The 20,716-nt window shown below is 42.6% G+C and overlaps 1 protein-coding gene across 11 annotated transcripts in view; it reads left to right on the forward strand.

Annotated features, from left to right (window-relative positions):
- The window catches only part of Pphln1 (periphilin 1), a 95,465-nt gene that overhangs the window by 10,763 nt on the left and 63,986 nt on the right, over positions 1–20,716 (forward strand). For 6 of the 11 annotated variants that reach the window (XM_034516166.2, XM_034516167.2, XM_076911934.1 and 3 more), the window contains 2 exons: positions 5,688–5,894; positions 7,966–8,027. In XM_034516166.2, the coding sequence (XP_034372057.1) occupies positions 5,688–5,894; positions 7,966–8,027 (269 nt within the window). The remainder of the gene's footprint in view (positions 1–5,687; positions 5,895–7,965; positions 8,028–20,716) is intronic. The other 5 variants (XM_034516170.2, XM_034516171.2, XM_076911938.1 and 2 more) reach the window with 1 other exon arrangement.

Below are 20,716 nucleotides of genomic sequence, written 5' to 3' on the forward strand. Positions count from 1 at the left end.
CTGTGTGACTGCAGGCTTTTCCACCCAGGCCTGTGTTCGGAATAGTGACTCAGAGCCTTGGTTATGTATAAATAGCTAGGCCATAAGCTAGGTCTGTTCACTAACTAGCTTGTAACTTGTCACAGCTCGTCTATACTGGTCTATGTCTGCCATGTGGTTTGTTACTTCTCCTAAGTCCAACTGCTTCTGAGCTCAGGGGTGGGACTAGGTGTGAATTCTTCCCATGCTTGACTTTCGCCCATAGTTCCCCTCTCTCTCTTCTGGAGATCCCACTTCCTGTTCTACCCTTTCCTATAGGCCATAGGCTTTATTGATTGACACGAGATGACCCCCTACAGGAGGTCTAAGCCATAGCAATAGGTGGCTAATTATCAAAACCTCCTGAAAGGGGTTTGCTAGAGTTGGTGATGAGTATAATGTTCCACATGAGTGGGCAGGTGGCCATAACCTGTCCACACAGGTTTATTTTCTCTGATAAAACACCATGGTCCAGGCAACTTACACAAGGGTTTGTTTCAGCTTATAGTACCAGAAGTATCTAAGATTAATAATGGCAGAGAAGTTGGCAGACATAGTGGCTGGAGTAGCAGGCTGAGAGCTCAATCTTGAACTGCAGGGACAGCGCAGAGAGAAGAAATGGCAGTCTTTTAAACTGTCAAAACTTACCGCTAGTGACATACCTCTTCCAATAAGGTCACACCTTATAAGCCCCCCAAACAGCAGCACCAACTGGAGACTAAGCATTCAAATGTCCGCAACCTAGGACATCTTATTCAAACTACCATACCTGATTTGAATATACCAGTGATTTCTGTTAATGACAAAGCCACAGGTGGTTCTTTCTGTTGTGTTGATTTCTGTTCAGGAAAAACAAGTTGCTTCTTCCTTCTTCATCAACCTCCCGGGAGTTGAAAACTGCTTATAGTTATCCACCATATGAAAGTAATTTTATATTCATGCCTGACTTTAATGGACACGTTGACATTTGCAGAAAAGTGTTTAATAGTAGAAATTGCAAGTGCAATTATTGTTTCTAACATTGGATTTAGTTAAAAACCTACCCTGTATATACAGTTCTAAGGGGCTGGAGAGATGGTTCCATGATAAGAGCACTTCTTTTCTAGAGGACTCATCCAGGTGACTGGAGGACTCACGTCAGGCAGCTCACTGCTACCTGTAACTCCAGTTCCAGGATACCTGATGACCTCTGACCTCCGGCACCAGCGCTTAAGTGGTGTCCATTTACTAGGCCACACATTATACACAGCAGTAAATAAAGTTCTAAAATCCTTGCTTATGAAAAGGAGATCTTCTAACACTAATTTAAAACCTTATGTGTGTTTGTTTATAAGCAGTGTTGGTAAGAGTGTCAAGTTGGTGCCAGCCTGAATGTCTAACAGGAGAATGTGTGAACTGTTTAAATAATACACTGGTAGGGTAAGAGGCCCACTGCCTGATCCAGCAATGTATTTGAACTTTGCAAACACAGCACTGAAGGCCAGAAGCTGGGTTCAGCAGTGTGTTTCCTAGAGTTCCTTTACATACACATTTCTTTTTCCTTTACAGGGAAAAAACACTGGGAGGGAACCCAAGGAAAGACTTATTCTTCAAGGCTTGTTCAGTGACTTGATCTGGGAGATAATTTCCTTGCCCGCATGGGGAAAGTTCATCCAACAGCACTTTTGTAACTTGCGCTCTGCTTTATTATTAGGCATTGTCTTAGTTAGGGGTCATTGCTGTGAGAACACACCATGACCAAAGGCAACTCATAAAAGGCAAACATTTAAATGGGGCTGGCTTACAGTTTCTACCTCATCTATGCCTGTAATCCGAAGGTTTGTTTTGTCCCACATTTTCTGTGCTCCCTTTATGTTTTTAATGTCCTTTTCATCATTGCTGCTTACTTGATCTAGAGGTTCTATTTTATCTTCTTCCTTTTTTTTTTTTTTAATTTATTTTATGTAGGTGAGTACACTGTAACTGTCTTCAGACACACCAGAAGAGGGCATCAGACCCCAATATAGATGGTTGTAAGCCACCATGTGGTTGCTGGGAATTGAACTCAGGACCTTTGGAAGAGCAGTCAGTGCTCTTAGCCACTGAGCCATCTCTCCAGCCCCCTATTTTGTCTTCTGATAGTCTGTGTTCTGATGATTAAGATTGGAAGATTTGAATTTTTTTTCAGTTTCATCTTCATTTTAGCTTTAGTCCTCTTAAGTGTTTTTCTTTATTATTCCATTTTTCTGTGCTGGATTCTGTGCTGTCATTTCTATCAGCCTTGTCTTGGGCAATACTCAGGTGTTTATTCTTCTTAAGCTCTTTTTCCTCGATCTCACTGAGCTGTTTGTGTTTTCTTGAAACTCCTTGAGTTTTTTGATGTGTCTTATGTCTGTTCTAATTTCAGTGTCCTGGAGTTCATAGGTAAGCCTTTCTACAGAACTGGTCAGTTCTGGAGGGAAGATGCTGTCTTGATCTTTCATATTGTTAGTATTCTCTGATGAGATCTGGACATGTAGGCTTCCTTTGTCTTCATGCTATGTATAGAGTTTTAGGTCTGTTACTGAAGGAGCAGGGCTGTGGAGAAGAGGTGACATGGGTCTAGAGGTTGAATGCTGCTTGGCTGGAATATAGACAGGTGGGCAGAAGGGACTGGAGTCGTATACAGGATGTTTCCTGTTCCAGCTAGGAGTGTGGAGGTTGATAGGTCCGGGTGGCAAGGTTGGATATGATGTGGGAGTGTGTAGTTGTGAACGTGTCTAGGAGGAGGATGCTGGCTTCTGAATATCTGCAGTGAAGGCAGGGGATGCCAGTCTATGTCATAGGACCTAACTAAATCTGGTAAATTACACAAGAAGTGTGGATGAAGAGGTCAGGGTACTCACCAGGCTAGATCCTAGAGGGTGACATGGGGAGTCTGGGAATGAATGGGTGAGATAGTATAGGTATCACAAAGGATCCTATGGGAGGGTGCACATAGCATGTTTTAATTTCTCGACTGACAGAATTTTGAGGCCTTAATATCCTTTTGTGACTCTTTCCAGGAAAAAAATTTGCAAGGTTTTGGCCAAGTTCTATAATGGTATATATCTGGAGGGTAGGGCCAATCTAGAATATTTTGATCTGTTGTCACTCTGAACCACTGTGTTGACCCCAAGACATCTTTATCTGTGTGAGCAATTAGTGTGTGTGTATAAATTATAGCATATTTTATAGTATAGATCATAAATTAAGGGATTAGAGGCATGTCTAACCATGTGTGGCTTGTGTTGGCTCCTTATAAAGAAAGAAATCAAGTATTTAAAAGTAGGTAAGATAGCAACTCCCAAAGTATGTGTCAAGGCAGCAACAATTATCTACTTTTGGTTAGTTGTGTTTTACTCTTCTATTTTCTTCTCTTCCAGGTTGTTCTATCTCATTTTAAAACTTTTATGTGTATTAGTGTCTTGTCTGCATTTATGTCTGCGACCACTTGTGAGTATGCCCAGTGCTTAAGAAAGTCAGAAGAGAGTGTTGGAGCTCCTGGGACAAGAGTTACATAGAGACTGTTGAGAATTATGCAGGAGAGTCAGGACTACACAGAGAAACCCTGTCTCAAAAAGAGAGAGAGAATTATGTAGGTGCTAGGAATCGGACCCAGGCTCTTTAGAACAGCAGCTTGTGCTCTTGATCACTGGCTCTCTTTTGGAGGCTATTTTGAAGTAAATTGACTATTCATGTTTCAAATATAAATAAACATTTGTTATATCTCCAAAGGATAAAGATGTTTAAAGAGGATCTTACATAATATTTTAATTTTAAACAAAACATTTTCTATAGGGTGGCACAGTGAGTGGCTCAGTGGGTAAAAGTACTGCTACCAAACCTGACTACCTGGGATCCATCTCCAGGAACCACATGGTGGATTTGGAGAACTGACTTGAATTCTCCTCTGACTGCTACATGCAAATTATGGCAAGCATGTGGACCTCTTCCAACATACATTAAAAAAATTAAAAATGAAAACCACCATGTTTTTTTGCTAGAATAAGTGCACATGTACTTAATGACACATTAGAAAATTGGTGAGTTTTGTTCAGGGATTAATGCAGGGCCTTATGAATACTAATCTCTGCTCTCCAACTATATGCCACCCTAATCTCAAATACTTTGAAATAAATGTCCTAAATGATTTCACTTTTATCCAGTTAATTATGAGATTTAATATTTGTGTGGAAAGTATAATATAGAATTATGTATCAAATTATTCAACCATTTAGTTAATGCTTTTACTTTATAAAATGAAAATATGTTTCATAGTAGAGTTTTTAAAATTGGAATATATGGAAAATTAAGATAATGGCTTACTTTTAAAATTGATTTCTTTATTGTGTGCATGCTAAGCCACCCGTAATTCTAGCATGTAGGAGGCTAAGACAGGAGTTGTTGCTGTTCCAGGCCATTCTTGGCTATGGCATGAAACCCCTGCCTCAAAGAACAAGTCTGGGGTGGAGGCCATCCTGGACTGCATAGTGAGAACATGTCTCAACAAAACAAAAATATGTTGGTGGATGTTTCTTAGTAAGCTTAGGCCAGATTATGGCACATTCTGTACATCTTAGCCTAATAGTTGTATTTCATAATAGCTATTAACATAAGACAGACTTTTTTTTTCTGTCTGATTCCTCTGATCCCACAAAATCCCTCTCAGTGACTAAAATTTTATTTTCTTTTTTATGTGTATGGGTATTTTGTGTGCATGTAATAAGTTTGTGCAGCATATGCATGCAGTGCCCCAGGAAGCGGTGAGAGCCTCGGTCCCCTGGAACTAGAGTTCTGGACTGCCTTGAGCTCCCAGTGCTGAACTTGACTGGAGCCTGTGAGAGAGCAGTCAGTGCCTTTACTACTGGGCTATCTCTGCAACCCCCAACAAGTGTGTCAGATCATCAAGAATGTATAACTTTGGAAACTAGTTCTAATTTTAGATTAGATTTTATACTTTGTGTCCAAATGTAAAAAGCTATCTCTCTGGAGCTTCTGGAAAAATAGCAGAAGTTTCCTTTTGCTCTTTCTAGTTCAGTATCTACTCATCCCTGTTTGCAGGTTTATGGGCACAAGTCCTGCCTGTGTCTACTGTAAATAGAATAAACAAAGTAGACCAGTGTGCTGTCCTCATTGTCATCAGGAACAACACTGCTGTAACCAGCCTTACTGTGTGCAGTAGTAGTTGTTAAAATGACTTACTTTACTTACACTATAGTATTTAATTTGTTTTAATTTTATGTGTACAAGTGTTTTGCTTGCATGTATATGCACCATGTGGATACAGTACCCATAGAGGCCAGAAGAGGATGTCATATTTTCTGGGCTTGGGTTTACAGACAGTTGTGAGCCACCATCTGGATACTGGGAACCAAACTTAGATCCTTTGAGAAAACAGCAAGTGCTCCAGCACCCCTTTATTATGATTCTCATCGTGTATTGTTGTGTGTTATTGTAAATGTTTGAAGTTGTTTTTCATTGAAATATTTCATTTCCATTAATCTATATGAAGATGTTACTCTTAGTTATAGTCACGTGTGTTTTTGTTGGTTTGTACATTTACTCTGTTGAATTATGTATGGTTAAGAACTCCTGTGCTTATAAGAAACTTTTCCAAAACCAAATAGAGAAATTAGTGATGTCTCTATATTTCTTTTTGTCTGTTTTAGGATGGCTACCATAGAGTAGTTAATGTTGTGCCAAAGAGACCACCTCTGCTAGACAAGAGACCGCCTCTGCTAGACAAGAGACCGCCCCTGCTAGCCAGACCAGATGAAGGAGGCTACAATAGATATTACAATCATGTTGATTGCCGAGTATGTGACGAGGGCCGCAGTTTTTCTCATGATCGAAGAAGTGGCCCATCTCACAGAGGAGTATGTAAAATTCCCCCGTGTACTAATTGTTCTTTCTTTCAAGTTTAAAATCCATGTAACTAAAGTTCATGTGCAGGCCTATAAAGTGGAATCATGGTACTTGTGTTCAGGTGAAAATAGAGCCTGATGCTCGTGTTCTGTTGTGTTGCTTGGCCTGGTTTTATTTGCAGTCCCCCTTCCCCACCCCGACTCTCCTTTTGCATTAGGGTCTCATCTTGTAGGTCCTGCCTGCCTGGTGCTTGCTGTCCTGTTTCAGCCTCCTGGGTGCTGGAGTGCTAGGTTTTTAGAGCTTGGCTACCCTTCCTGTTAGATGCTGTTGGCTGCCGGCTGGAGCTCCAGAGGGTACTAGTAGTCAAGGGTTTTGTGATGCTGGATAGTGAATGAGAATCCTAGATAGCTCTGAGTGACATTACTATTTCCAATGTGATTGGCTCTGTGTGGTGCTGGGCAGCAAGGCCATGGCCTCCCTTCCCCTAAGTAAGCACTCTACTGAGCTGTCTACCTAGTCTATGCTTCATTCGCCTTTTACCTTAAACAGGGGTTTGCAGACTCACACCTGATAGTCAGTGGTGAGCCGGTGTCATCACTTGTCACTTTGTGTTGTTTATAATTGCTGTATTCTAGCATGAAAACCACTGTGGTGAGGCTTAAGCCGACTGCCTCACTTTTTGTTACTATTCTTAAGGCCTGTTTGTTTTTAAGAGCTTTACTATTTGAGAATAGAGGGCAGTAAAGCCATGTTTCAGATAGTAAACACTAAAACATTAGCTACTTACATTAATTGTGTTCTTGCTAATCTAGATGGTATTTAAAGTTTTCATAATTTATTACTTTTATTGACAGGTTGGAGGCAATTATGTCCTAGCTTGCAAATTACAATATTCTTCTATACTGTTCGTCTTCTCTTTTTCTTTTTTCCCCTTATCTATAATATATAATGTGGTAACCATTAGCAGATTTAAGCACTGTACTCTTTGACCTCAGTTGGCAGTTGAAGAGATGGAGGTAAGTGATTCCTGAGGTTAGTTTGTATGGACTTCCAGTTCTTACAGTCACAGTTATGACTGATGGTTTAAAATGGTGAAGAGCCTTGCTAGTGGTTTCTGGTGACTGGCTGACATTTGCTGTGCCAGCGTCCTTCCCTACAGTGGTCCCTTTCACTGTGCTTATTTATAGTGCCGAGCTGTTCCTATATGGAGGGTCTAGATGCTGGGAAGGAAGCATTTCTGTATTGGGGATACTGTACATCCTCCAGGTAGTCTAGGAGAAAGGATTTGGTCGCAGCACGAGCATCTCTTGCCATTTCATGAGCACTCTTGTGTCCATTTGAGTAGTTTTGTTTGTTTTCACTGGCTGGTGTCTGACATGAGTGTGAGTGTTGTCTGAAAGCTGATACATAGTGAGGTTCAGCAGTGGCACAGGTGCTCTTTCACTCTCTAGATTGTCTGCCCTGGTTCAGTTCAGCAGTGAGAGTTCTCTGTGCATCAGGAACCCTTTGCTTCAATCCTCAATACCACAAAACAAAGCCATGTTAACACAAAAACTTGTGTTCTTACACTTTAGGTAACTTTTTTCTCTTTATATAAACAACTGGCACACCTATGGTCCTTAAAATTTTGTATCACATTTCATAATATTGCTTATCAGAGAGAATTCTTGCTAGATTGCTTCTAATTATGCCTTTACTGAGTAGTAAATGAGAAAAGAAAGTAAGCAAAATGGAAAAAGCACTAAGTTCTTTCTTGAACTTGAACCTGAACATTGGTGAGAAAGCTTGGAAAATGAAAAGACTGAGCAGTGCATACTCAGACAGCCAATAGCTGTGGTCATATCTGTTCGTGTATCTGTGCCACTGAGTCTGTGAGTCTCATGAGGGAGTAATGCAGTTTTTAGAATACAGGTAAGTGGTGCCACAAGTTCATAGTCAGCTTTAGTAGCTGAAGTAGATGACTTGTGTCTTTACTCTCTGTTGGAAGCTCAGGCATCCATCCTTAGAGAAGTGATCTTACTCTCATTGTAATTTTACCTAAGAGGCTGACAAAATCCCAAATTCTGATTTTTGGTTTTACAGGATGAATCTGGCTACAGATGGTCAAGAGATGATCATTCCACAAGCCGGCAGCCTGACTACAGGTAAGTAGATAAAAATGAGTACTTTGATTCTTGACTCTGTCATCTGTGCTGTGGAGCTATACCATCAAATGTACAATGAATGACTTCATTAGGGCTTGAATTGGAAAGAAGCATTATGTCCTCTTTGACTGTGATGGAGGAACTGATGTTCCTCATCTGTTGACATTTTATGATCGATAAAATATTTCAAAATAAGTCTGAATTACAAGGTATAGTTTTGCTTAACTGGAAAGTAAAAAATTTTTTTATTTCTTCAGAAGTAGCCATTGAAAATAAAATACCTTACAAAGTGTCTTTTGTTATAAGGCATTTTCTCTGGTGGTCTATTTATTTATGTATTCAAATTATTATTATTTTTTGTGTATATGTATGTATTTGTGTGTGGTAAGGTATGTATGTGTAGGGTAAAGGACAACTTTTGGGGGCTTGCTTATCTCCTTTCACTGTGTGGGTGACAGCACCAGCACTGCCACCGTGCTGAGCTCAGGCGTAGGCCTGGGGGATTAAAGGAAGACACAGAGCAGGATGTTTTGAGCTTAGAGGAACTGCAGAATGTTACTTAGTAGACAGCAGCACACGGGACACAAAAAGTCTCAGGCAGGGCATAGCAGCCCTTCGGGGGTCCTACAGGTTTCCATTTTTATTTTATAGGTGAATAGCATCTGTCTTAGGTCACCTTTCATCAATATCAATTACCCATCATTGGTAATCCCTGCCAGCCTCAGGGCCTCTGTCTTAGGGAGGTAAGGACTGCAAACAGTTGCCCATCATTGACTAACTAGTCTGGTAAGGCTGAACCAAACCTGGGCAAAAGGGTTCTCTCATGCCAGCATCACAAGCATCTGCTTAGTAATTGCCTGGGACTGGATCTGCTGTCTGTGAAAGCAGCAAAGAAATATCAGTCCTGCTTTGGCTGCCCCAAAGGCTAGGACTCCCAAACACAAGGGCCTCTAGCCCATCCTTTAAGGAGCCTTCTGGCCAGCTTGAGTTCTGCTAAAACCTTCTCTCCATAGAGAGGTTGCACACAAGTATTAATCTTCTGAGTGTAAATAGATAACTGTTGATTTCTCAAAAATTTTCTGCAGCTTTTCCAGTAGTCCTGTTGGTGGAAACTATGACCGGCCAGGTCGAGCTGCTTTTCCCCATTGACATCAGTACTGGGGTGGGGGTGGGGGTTCTTCACAAGACTCCAGTAGATCTCTGCCTGGGTAAGGCTGTGTAGTGACAGGGTGCACACAACTCTCAGGAATCCAAACAGGACTTTCAGCACCTTTAGGAAAAACACAAACAGAACCTCGCACCCTGACTAACACAGGGTCAGGGCCTTTCTATACACCTGATGACAGTTCTTTCCATTTCACTAATCCCAGTGCCTTCTGGTCTTGTTTCCAATGTCTGCTGCAGACAATGCATCCGTATCCACTAATAAAACATTTAAAATATATAAAATAAAGGATAATCTTGCATGAGATGAGGTAAACTCCTCCTTTTGTTTTTTCAAGATAATTTTTCAAAGTTAAATGTGCTCTTTCCACTATAGTCTGGCCTTGTGGATTATAAGGAACCCCGGTCTTAGGGGGTAATGTTATATTCATCACAAAATTTATTAAAGGACACACTACCATAGGCTGGGCTATTATCAGACTTTATTTAGCAGGGAACCCCAAAATAGGCAAATGTCTGCAGGCAGTGGTTCTTAACGTCTTTTTATTTTTCCCCACTGTGAGCCGAGGCAAAAATGATACCAGAAAAGGTATCAATGGTAACATGAACAAAGTGTAATTTCCCAAACAAGGGAATATGTGTAACATCCATTTGTCAAATATCATTGGGTACAAGACCTTGGGGATTCACTCCCAAATTAGGGGAGGAGATAAACTGAGCACAGTGAGGGCAGTGAGTAACGATTTGAACAGCCTGTTCTCTGGTAATGTCACAATGAAATTTCAAGGAATTTGCATTAACATGAAATTTATTATGCATAGCAACAGCCTTATCATAATTAGAGACTAAATTTAAGGCAAGCAAAATTTGTTTGTGAAAATCAGCCTACCAAGGGACCTGGCAACAGTGAATGCCCCCAAATATGATCCACAAACACAGGCAAAATTCGCTGCCATAAAAGAGCTTGCACCTGCAATAGGCAAGAGCAAATCAAAGACACAGGTGCCACATAAGATGCAGTCTCCAAGGGTTCCATAATTTGAGAAACATATGCTATCAGTATATATATTGCAAGCTTCATTGGGGAACAAAGATAGTGCCAATTGTACGGCCTTTAGCTCTGCTAATTGTGCAGAGCAATTGGTCATCTGTAAGGTCTCAACTCTACCCTGGGAAACAACTGTAGCCCTACCATCGGAGGATCCATCAGTAAATACTAGGGGAGGCTGATTCAAGGTCTGATTGGAAATAATTTTTGGAAAAACCACCAGGTGGAACTTAAAAAACTGACACAACTTATTATCCGGATAATGACCATCAAATTTGCTATTAATGGTATAAACAAATAAGGCTCAATCAACACAATTTTGAGATAAAATTTTGATCTGATCCATAGTATAAGGGGGTAATAAACATGTCTGGTTCTTTACCAAACTTTTGTAGGCTTACTTTATGGGCTTTAAATAACAAGGAAACTGCTACCTGTGGGTAAGATAAAACAATCTTGGAGGGTTAAGCTTGCAAATGAACCCATAAAATAGGGCCCCCTGCCAAAAGGCACCCTTGGGGAATGTTTTGATGCAAAAACCACAAATAACAATTTTGTTGAATAGTCTACATAATTTAAATGAGCTTATTCGAGAGCTTCCTGTACCATTTTCAAGCATTCCCTAGCCTCTTCATTTAATTGTCTGGGGGAAGTGGGTGATGTATCTCCCTTAAGAATATCAAAGAGAGGTTTTAACTGTCCTGTGATTAATTGTAAGGAAGGTCTCAACCAATTTTTGTCCCCTAATAATGTTTGATAATCATTTAAAGTTCTCAGAGTATCTATTCTAATCTGTAACTTCTGAGGACAAATCCCCTTTTGTAATAATTCATGTCCTAAGTATTGATATGGAAAATTCTTTTGAAGCTTCTCAGGGGCAATAATCAACCCAATGGCTTGCAAATCATCTTGAAGTGCAGCATAGGCCTCATAAAGCTCTTTTACTTCCCTAGCTTCAAGTAGAATGTCATCCATAAAATGGATTATATGCATGTATAGATGTCTTCTCCTTAATGGTTGAAGAGCAGTTGCCACATAGACTTGACACATGGTGGGACTATTAGCCATCCCTTGGGACAGCACTACCCAATGATATCTATGGAATGGTTCCTTAAGTTGACTAAGGCTATACTAAATGCAAAGCATTTGCAATCCCGAGAATGCAAGGGTCTTAAGTCTTGTAATAATCTCCATTTTCCTGATTTTTTTTCTTAACAACAAATATAGGAATATTCCAGGGGGATGTAGGTGGGACGATATGTCCAGCCAAAAGTTGTTCTTGTACCAATAAATGAACTGCTTCCAATTTTTCCTTAGATAAGGGCTGCTGTTCAACCCACACAGGCTCGTTGGACTTCCATGTGATTGGTAGTGGTTTAAGAGGCTTCACAGTGACCTTTAATATAAATTTCCTATCCCAGGTTTCTCTTTATGGTGTCTGACTATCTGACATCCTTTGGGCACAATATGGGGTCTTCCTTGTAAATATTTCCCTAATCCTTTCCCAGGAATATATCCTTGGCTTTTCATCATACCCTGAACTGGTTGGGTTGTGAGAACAGCTTCCATGTAGTTAAGTACATCTTGACTCCATAAATTAATGGGGAGATGTTCCAAGACAAATGGTTGTCCCTCCTCATCTCACTGTTTTAAGATCTTACTGCTCTTGAGGGGTGCGAAAGTTGTCCCCACTCCTTGTAAGGTGGAAGAGGACCTATCCAGGGGCCAGCTACTAGTCTACGATGTTTTAGATATCACAGTAATATCTGCACTAGTATCCAGAATTCCTTGCATAGGCTTTTCATCAACCCAGAGGGTAAGTGTAGGGTGGTTCTCGAGGGTAGAAACCCAGAAGGCAGTAGTCGCTGTGGATCCAAATCCTTCATCACCTCTAGTATCCTTAATTGTAGCACATTTAGTGGGTAACTGCAGCAAGAGAAATAGCTGAGCAATTCTATCTCCCTGGGGAATAACTACAAGTCCCCTATCCACAGTAACCATAATTTTAATTTCTCCAGTATAATTTGAGTCTATCACTCCTGGAAGGATCCTAATTCCCTTCAACAAGGCACTACCGTGTCCTAGGAGAAGGTCTACACTCCCTGAAGGGATGGGGCCATACACTCCAGTACCTAATGCTTGAGGGCCCATATGAGGTGTCAATACTGCTCTGGCGGAGGAGTGGAGGTTCAATCCTGTGCTTCCTGGGGTACCTCTGACAAGGTTTTTGACATAAAGGGGTTGGTTTGAGGCACAAACTGAACTGGAGTAGGGGTAATAGTGGTATTCATGACTCCGTACACTTTGGTTTGTTGCCCCCAGAGAGGGGCCTGCTGCCCATTTCCCCAGAGTGGGCAGAAGCCGGCTGTCAGCATCTGATTTTGACCTGCATTCATTACCCCAGTGATGGCCTTTTTGGCATCAAGGGCACAGGCCAGGACCCGTAATCCCCATGTTCCTTAAAATGTCCAGCTTGGCCCCATCCAAAGCAAGTTTTATTCTTGCTAGATCCTTTTTGCACGGCAGCTGTGAGTACTTATCTCATAACAAAATTTCCATCAATTTCCTTGCAAATGCTAATGTAATCATCTAAGGTTTTTATTCCGGGCCTCTTCCGTGTCCCCTTCGCCCTTGAAAGAGACACCTTTTGCACCTGCGCAGTTAGTTGTTTACTTGTGGGAGCACAGGATGCCCACGCCATCTTGTAATGGCGAATGCTGTCAAGCTCATCGCGGCTCCTAACATCTCCCCCTGTCAATTTTATTAAAATGGAACAGCCTTTTGCCTATCAAGCGCTGCACCAACTCAGTGAGGGAAAGCAGAGGACTGATCCCCTGTGCAAAATGAGATATTGTAATGGGTTTCTTCTCTTGTCGTCGTGCAATGAGTAATACTTCCCATACCCATCTCGATACCTTTTTGTCGGGGAAAGGGAGCTTCCACTCTGGAGCGCCCGGCAGCCGTCCGTGCGCGGAGAGGAGGTTTTGGCATCAAACCTTTGTGCAATCAGGCATACTTTCAGGAAATCTATCCACACTCGTGGAACATTACCTGTCGAGTACCCACTCGCAAACACCTCTAAATATTCAGGTACCACAGTTATTCAGGCAAGGGCTGGCTAGACTTAGACCTCTCATCGACCCAGTGCAATGGGCTGAACCCTTGGGGTGCATCAACTGAGGGTCTCAGTCATCAGATACTTTCTTAGCATAGATAGCCAAATTTCAGGGGAAGATCCTTGCTCCAAGGTTACGAGTGCTTGGGCGATAGCGACCTTGTCACGTTTTTGTTGGGCTCTGAGCTTGCAGACCAACCATAACATGAACACTAATCCACAACATAGGGCTGCACCAAACAGGCCTATCCCCACCCTTTAAGAAAGAAAGAAAAGGCAGAGGTAAGCCAAGAAGTAAAATCGCCAGGGGTAACAGGGTCCACTCGTGTTCCATCAAGGCTCGAAATCCGGATCTGTGATTGCTGCTGCATCTGGTCCAGCTCCCTAGTCCAATTCCCTTGTAAATAAGGCTTTGAATAAATGTATCATTCATAAATCTCAGAGGTGTAATGCATAGATGTGGGGTTGCTGACATGCAGCTCATTTGAACCACATCTGTGAGTTGTTCTACATGGGCTTGGAGCAAATCAACTCTCTGATTGACCAACAGAATGTCTGATGCCAAGTGTGCATCCACTTTCTGTAGAGTGGTCAAAGCCTCAGAGGTCCTTTCTGAAATTTGATTAATAACAGTAGCTCCTGTAACTTTATTAGCCAAGGCTATGCCGGCTGTCACAGCTGCAGCTGCAGAGATTGTAATAGCAGTGATAATGGCTGCAGTAATGCCAAAGTCTCTTTTATGTCTTATTAATGATGTAATAGGGAAAGTTTCAGAATCGGCTTCTACTGGAATGGGCACAAAGGTAGGCACGTGCACAACCAAGGCTAGGTCTAGTGATCCATTCCAGCATTGTGCCAAAAGGCATGTAACATTCTTACAATCCAAGATATCAGAATTATTTTGAAATTTGGATAACATAAAGAAAAATGGGGGGTCCACACACACCGACACCGGTTGTGCAGATGCATTCAAAAACACCTTATTAATTTTAATGTTATCCAAATGGCTAGAGATATTAGATCGTGTAGCTGAAACGTTTTGTACCTCATGAAATATACCATTCAACAAGGCAAAGGCAGATACACTGGCACTAGCTCCAGCCTCATTACTCAACACCCAATGATAAAAGGGCCAAATATTTTCTATGCCAGTGCTCTTACCTGTATTATTCATTATAGCCAAATCGAGAGGAGGGGATAAATTAAATCCTCTGGCAATTTGTTTTTTGGGTTTAATCTTAGACTGGCAAGGTGAAAACACCACTGGAAAGGACAAATCTGGATAAAACTTGTAGCTGCTGGTAGGTGCGTCGAGAGCACGGGGCATCCATGTAACACTCAGTAGCTGTAAACAATGGCAGCACTGCAGAATTTGAATGTACTGGCATGGGAACAGGCGAAGATCTAACTATGGCCCATAGTGGTATACTTATCCCCAAATCGAACATCAGCATCAGGAGAATCAGAGCCGTTATCTTGCAATCTAGCTTCATTCTTCACGATCTACACCAGCCGAGTGGGGACCCAAATTGGATAGTCTTCACCCTGTGGAAAAACACAGACAGCTCCCCTCCCTGGCCATGGCGGGGGTCTATCGCGTCCCTGACCTTGGAGAAGGACAGCAGCCATCTCTAAATTTGCTGCCGCAAGTCCTTCATTAGTAAGGGAACCTCCCAAGCTGCGACAGATTCCTAACCATTCTTGTAATCCCTTGGCTCTCCGAGGAGCAACGGCTGCAAGGCATTCAGCTGTGGCATTTTCAAAGATCATCTGTTCAATTAATGGCATTGCCTGCTCTGGTTCCCCAAAGATTCTGCCAGCGGCCTCAGTCATGGGGGCCACAAAGTCAGAGAAGGACTCACTGGTCCCCTGAGTTATTTTTGGACAAATAAAGATTACTGCCTTCCTTCCTAGGGAGAGACTTCCATGCCTTTATTTTAGCTGATGCTATCTGTGCGTAGACTTGCCCGGGATGAGTGGTCTGGTCGTTCGCGTGTACGCCAACTCCAGCCAGCATGTCAAAAGTCCATAATTGCTGTCCCTCAGTGTTTGCATTAATCCTGGCTTGTGCTTGCAGTGCCTCGTGCCACAAGGCCTTCCACTCTAGGTATTGGCCCATATTGTTAAGTACCGCCTTCACTGTGTCCTGCCAGTCTCCTGGCGTCATAGCAGCTGCACTTAACCTCTCCACTTAGGATACGGTAAAATTACACCCAATTCCAAATGCACGTACTGCCTCAGCTAATTCTTTGACCTGCCTATACTCTACTGGGGCATGAACACGTGCTCCTTCTGCCACTTCAAAGACCGGAAATGCAAGCTGTAGCTGTCTCCAATCTCCTGGGCTGAGAAATGAATTAGAGACGCTGCTCGGTACATAGGCCAGAGGCAAGGGTGGGGCCTAGGGGCTCAAGGTCTTTCTTAGTCTTTCTTAGTCTCAGAACGGTTATTTTTTGCATAGGCGGCTGCTTCCTCCTCTAGTCTTCCTTCTTCGGAGCTGCTAAGGTCTATGGAGGCAGGCTCCTTAATGGGGCATATGGGGGTCCTTTTGACCTCCACTCTCTCTTCACCAGCCAGTGAAGGGTTTTTAACCTTAACAGGCCCTGCAGTGGCCCCTGTTCCTTTTGAGTACTCTTTTCTATGACCAGGCTCCTTGGCCTGTCTCTGTTGCCCAGGCTTTTTTGTCTGCTTCTCCTTTCCAGGCTCCTTGGCCTGATCCCCAGGCTCCTTGGCCTGATGCCGGCTGACACGCTATGTTTCTGATAGCCTGGAGTGGACCTCTCTTGAAACCTCTTGACTTGCACTAATAGCTGTGCTTTGAGCTGGATCCTCACAACACAAATTTGCTAAAAGCGAAAGCAATGAAAGCAAGAGGCCAACTAGTGCAGCGGCGGCAATGAGTGACAATCTGCTCGCAACCAAGGCTTCCACCCCAAACATACCTCTCAGAGACATACCTCGATCCTGTAGTCTTTTAACCCGCCCCGAATCTCGGCGCTGGATGGTTCGTTCCTTCCCGGGTTTCGGCACCAGGTATTCCGGGCCTCTTCTGTGTCCCCTTCGCCCGCGAAACAGACACGTGAGGCAGTGTTCGGGTGGTTACTACAGCGAGGCTTTATTCTTGTATCAGCAGAAGCAGAAAGACCCCAAGCCCGGCAAAGGCACTGCTATATGTACCCTAGAGTGTCGTGTTCACTTCTGATTGGCTGTTCACTCATTACCCCATATTATGCCCCGGGATGGGCAGTGACTTTGGCGCGCTTTTGCCTTTTGCACCTGCGCAGTTAGTTGTTTACTTGTGGGAGCACAGGATGCCCGCGCCATCTTGTAATGGCGAATGTTGTCAAGCTCACCACGGCTCCTAACAGGTTTTTTGATCTATGTGGTCTAATGGCTTCTTTGCCCCATTTATTAACATTTTCGTAGGCTAACTATTTTACTATGGGCATGGCAGTATCAGTGTCCCCAAACAATTTTTCTGCTAACTGGAGTAGTCTATTTACAAAATCTTGAAAGGGCTCAGAGGGTCCTTGGACCACATTAGATAGTTGATCTCCAGCTGCCTTATTAGGCAAAGCTTTCCAGGCTCTAATGGCTGCAGTGGCACTTTGGGCATAAACAGCAGGATCATAATGAATCTGCTGATGGAGAGTAGCATATTGTCCTGATCCGGTTAGCATTTCCAGATTTCTCTGGGGCTGCCCTGCCTGTGCATTTAATCTTGCTAAGGTAACACACTGCTCCTGATAGTCTCCCCTCCACAGTAAATAGTCTCCTCCACTCAATGTCATGCGGCATAGTTGCCAATCTCCTGGTGTTAAATTAAAGGTGATATAGGACTCAAAAGTTGCCAATATATAGGGTGCCAAGGCCCCATAGGAGAAAACTGGTTTTTTAAGGCTCTTAAAGAATTCCTTAAAAGACAAAGGCACATGCTGCCTAAGCATTTGCTCAGGTTTATTAGGGTGAGGGACTTCCATTCCAGGATAAGCATGATTCGAATCTGCTTTAGAAGACCCTTCTTATGCATGGGCTCTGCTACCCACCAATTCTTCAGGGAGCACTCATCATATGCTGGAGGAGCAGTGGCCTCTGTAGAATCCACAAAGGCTTTTTACTAGGTGGTCACTCCTTTTGGACCTTGCATTTCTTTAACTTTTCCTTTAAATAAGCTATTTCCTATTCTAAAGTTTCTTCCTCATCCTCAGAGTTAGAGCTATTCTCCGCCTCATACAAGGATTTCTTAACTGCATCATCCTGTGCCAGTACTTGTAGGAAGGAACTCACAATCCCCATGGCGCAAACCAAAACTCACACTCACATAGCGCTACCTTCAGTTTGATTCCGCACCGCTTCTCTAATACGTTCCACTCACTGCACCAGATGGCCGGCTTCTTTCAGGAACAATCCTGTCAGGTTCTCTTCGTTTTCCCGATCTCGGTGGGACATCCACTTGACAGCATCAGCGCTGCCACCGTGTACTGAGCTTAGGCGTAGGCCTGGGGGATTAAAGGAAGACACAGACTTAAGTCATTTGTTATGCAATGCCAAAGCTTTTACTGAGCAAGTTTAATATATACACCAAGCCAGGGAAGGAAAAACACCAACAGCAACTCAACTGGGGGCCAGTGGGATGTCAAGTGTAAATTCCCTTCCTGGGGCACCATGCCTACATCAGGATGTTTTGATCTTAGAGGAACCACAGACTGTTACTTAGTAGACAGCAGCACACAGAAAGTCTCAGGCAGGGCATAGCAGCCCTTCAGGGTCCTACATGTAGATGCCTGGGGCCTGTGATTTGACCAGGAAATGCTTCCAGTAGGCTTATGTGGTGTGACAGTTTTGCTCTCAGTTGTCAGTAGAAGTTGGGTCACTGGTCTTCATAGTTACTGGAGGTGAGTCTTCTGCACGTGCTCCCATTGCTATGATGCTCTACCTCACCTGCTTAAGGCTACTCACCTTTCCTTAGCAAGAAAGTCTCAGCTCCTGGAGGAAAAGGGAAGCCCTTTCATTCTTGTGCAGTTGTGTCCTCAAGCTAGTGCTTAGAGAGGCCCAGCTTCATTAGAAATACTTCATAGTTTATGTAGGCATACTTGTTAAATAAGACAATCTTGTCTATGTGACCATCCTGGGTTGTGTTTTCAGCTCTGACCCAAAGGAGCATTTTTCCAGAGCTAAGCAAGTGTTACAGAAGGTGAAAATTTCAGGGGTCTAGTCAAGTCAGTTACATGCTGTCTGTGCACATTTTCAGAAAAACAGGGAGGGGCAATTAGGTTTAGAGAAGCAGATATCAGTCCTTAAGTTTATCTCTGTTGTCTTGATATTTTCTTACTCTGTTTTCTTCTTCCTATGTACCCCGTGCCCCTGTGAGGTTGTTAATCCCATTTAACTAATGTTAAAGCTTGCTGGTTTCCCTTTTTCCTTATACCTAAGCTCCACAGCAGAGTTACAGAGCAAGCCAGTCATGGATTGAAAGCTCTAAAACTGTGGTCCTTTAATTTGCTGTTCTTTAGCTGTTTGTTGCAGTCATAGAAATCTCACAGGAAGTGGGACATGGTGGGGTGTTGCTATGGCCATGTGCTTCCTAAGCCAGTAGAAGTGTCTGTTAGAAGGATTGATTCATGGCTGCAGGAACAGCTTTGTAGAGCTTCCAATGGTTCTGGTGAGAGCTCAGAAGCCAAACATCCAAACAAGTGTGTAGGAAAGACCATTGTTAGATTCAGGTGGAGTTGAGGCTACTCTCTGTAACTGCACTAGACGTGAATCATTCATGTTACATTGTAGCAAAACCTTGTGTGTCTGTCTCATCTTGACCATGACCTGAGAATGTATCAGCTAAACTTAATCATACTGGAATAATAAATGTTGGAAGAGGTTTGAAGGCAGCCTGGGATTTGGATTGGAGTGTGTTTATTGATGATCTCTTGATATCCAAGTTTACATCAAGAGTCTTAGCAAAAAAGCATAGTGAGATGTTTAAGTTTGTAGTTTGCCCAGAAAACAACAAGTAAATGTATATGAAGAAGCTGAGACCAAGCAAAGTGAAGCTGCCAAAGAGTTCTGAGCTATGAGAAAGCAAATGGCTGTGCTCTGGGGATGCCGCTCAGTGGTGGACCCTGTCTTCTTTTTGTCCTCCTCCTTCTTCTCCTCTTCTTCTTTCTCCTCTTCCTCAAGATTCGTTTTTATTTTATTAGTATGAATGTTTTGCATATATATGTATATATACATACACAAGCATATAGCTTATATGTATGTACATATGTATGTATGTTGTATTTTCCTGATACTCAGGAAGCCACAAAAAGGAGTCAGATCCCTTGCACCTGGACTTACAGACTGCCATGTGATTTATAGGAACTGAACCCAGGCCCTCACCTCTCTAGGCTCAAGTAGAACACTTTCTTAGACAATGCCCATGGCTTACATCTTTAGCACTTAAAAAAAAATACTTGGATAATAAGGAAAGTGCCTTAGATCATCTTAGAAATCTTATTTTGTTTCCTTCATGCTACATAACTAGTGCCCAAGTAAGGTTGTTAATCCCACCCTTGAATTTTCCTCAAATATTATAGCACTCAGGCTGCTATAGGGTGGAAGGCACAGATACTGGTTAAGCTCGTAGCTGACCCTGGTATGAACCACATAACTGGTTCTTCAGACAGGTAAAGACTTTCAGAAAGTCTCACTGAGCTTTCAGAGGAAACCGTAGTGAATGCTAGGTCAGAGTGTTGGCATCTGTCCCCAGAGGTTAATGTTTGAAGCTATTGAGAGAAGCCCAAGCTGCTGTTGATACCTAAGGAATTTGGAGACGTTAGGAATGTGGAACATTTGTTCAAGAAGGCTGTAAGCAGCCCACAAGATAGAGCTTTTATTGGTTTGGTTCTTTGCTGTTCTGTTTATTCATTTTGGAATGGGTATTTTACTCATTACCATTGTATTGCTTAGCTATTTTCTCTGAATTAAAACTTCTTTCTCTGGGAGAAGGGAAGCTTTTAAACCTCAGAAATATACTGATACAAGGCCCAAGAAACTCAGATGGTGGCAAGGTTCACAAAGCTACTCCCCTTAATATATATATATACAGTTAACAGTGGCAGGCCAAAGCCAAACTATTCCAGCAGAACCATCTGTGGATCTCCAGTCCCTGTTGCCAAAGTGGGCTTTGGGAGTAAAACAGTTGCCTTGTAAGTCACCAGAGTTCTCAGTAAATCCTTATTTTGGTTTGCATTGGTTATGAGTGATTTCTTTGGAAAAAGGAAGCAGAAGTCACAAAGCACATTGTATATTGGAAGTGTGTGACTCAGTTTGGGAATTTTACAGGGACTCACAAGAGTTTGCTATGAGTTGCAAAAGATTTTGCTC

Source organism: Arvicanthis niloticus, chromosome 13 (assembly GCF_011762505.2).
Source record: "Arvicanthis niloticus isolate mArvNil1 chromosome 13, mArvNil1.pat.X, whole genome shotgun sequence".
Lineage (NCBI taxonomy): Eukaryota > Metazoa > Chordata > Mammalia > Rodentia > Muridae > Arvicanthis > Arvicanthis niloticus.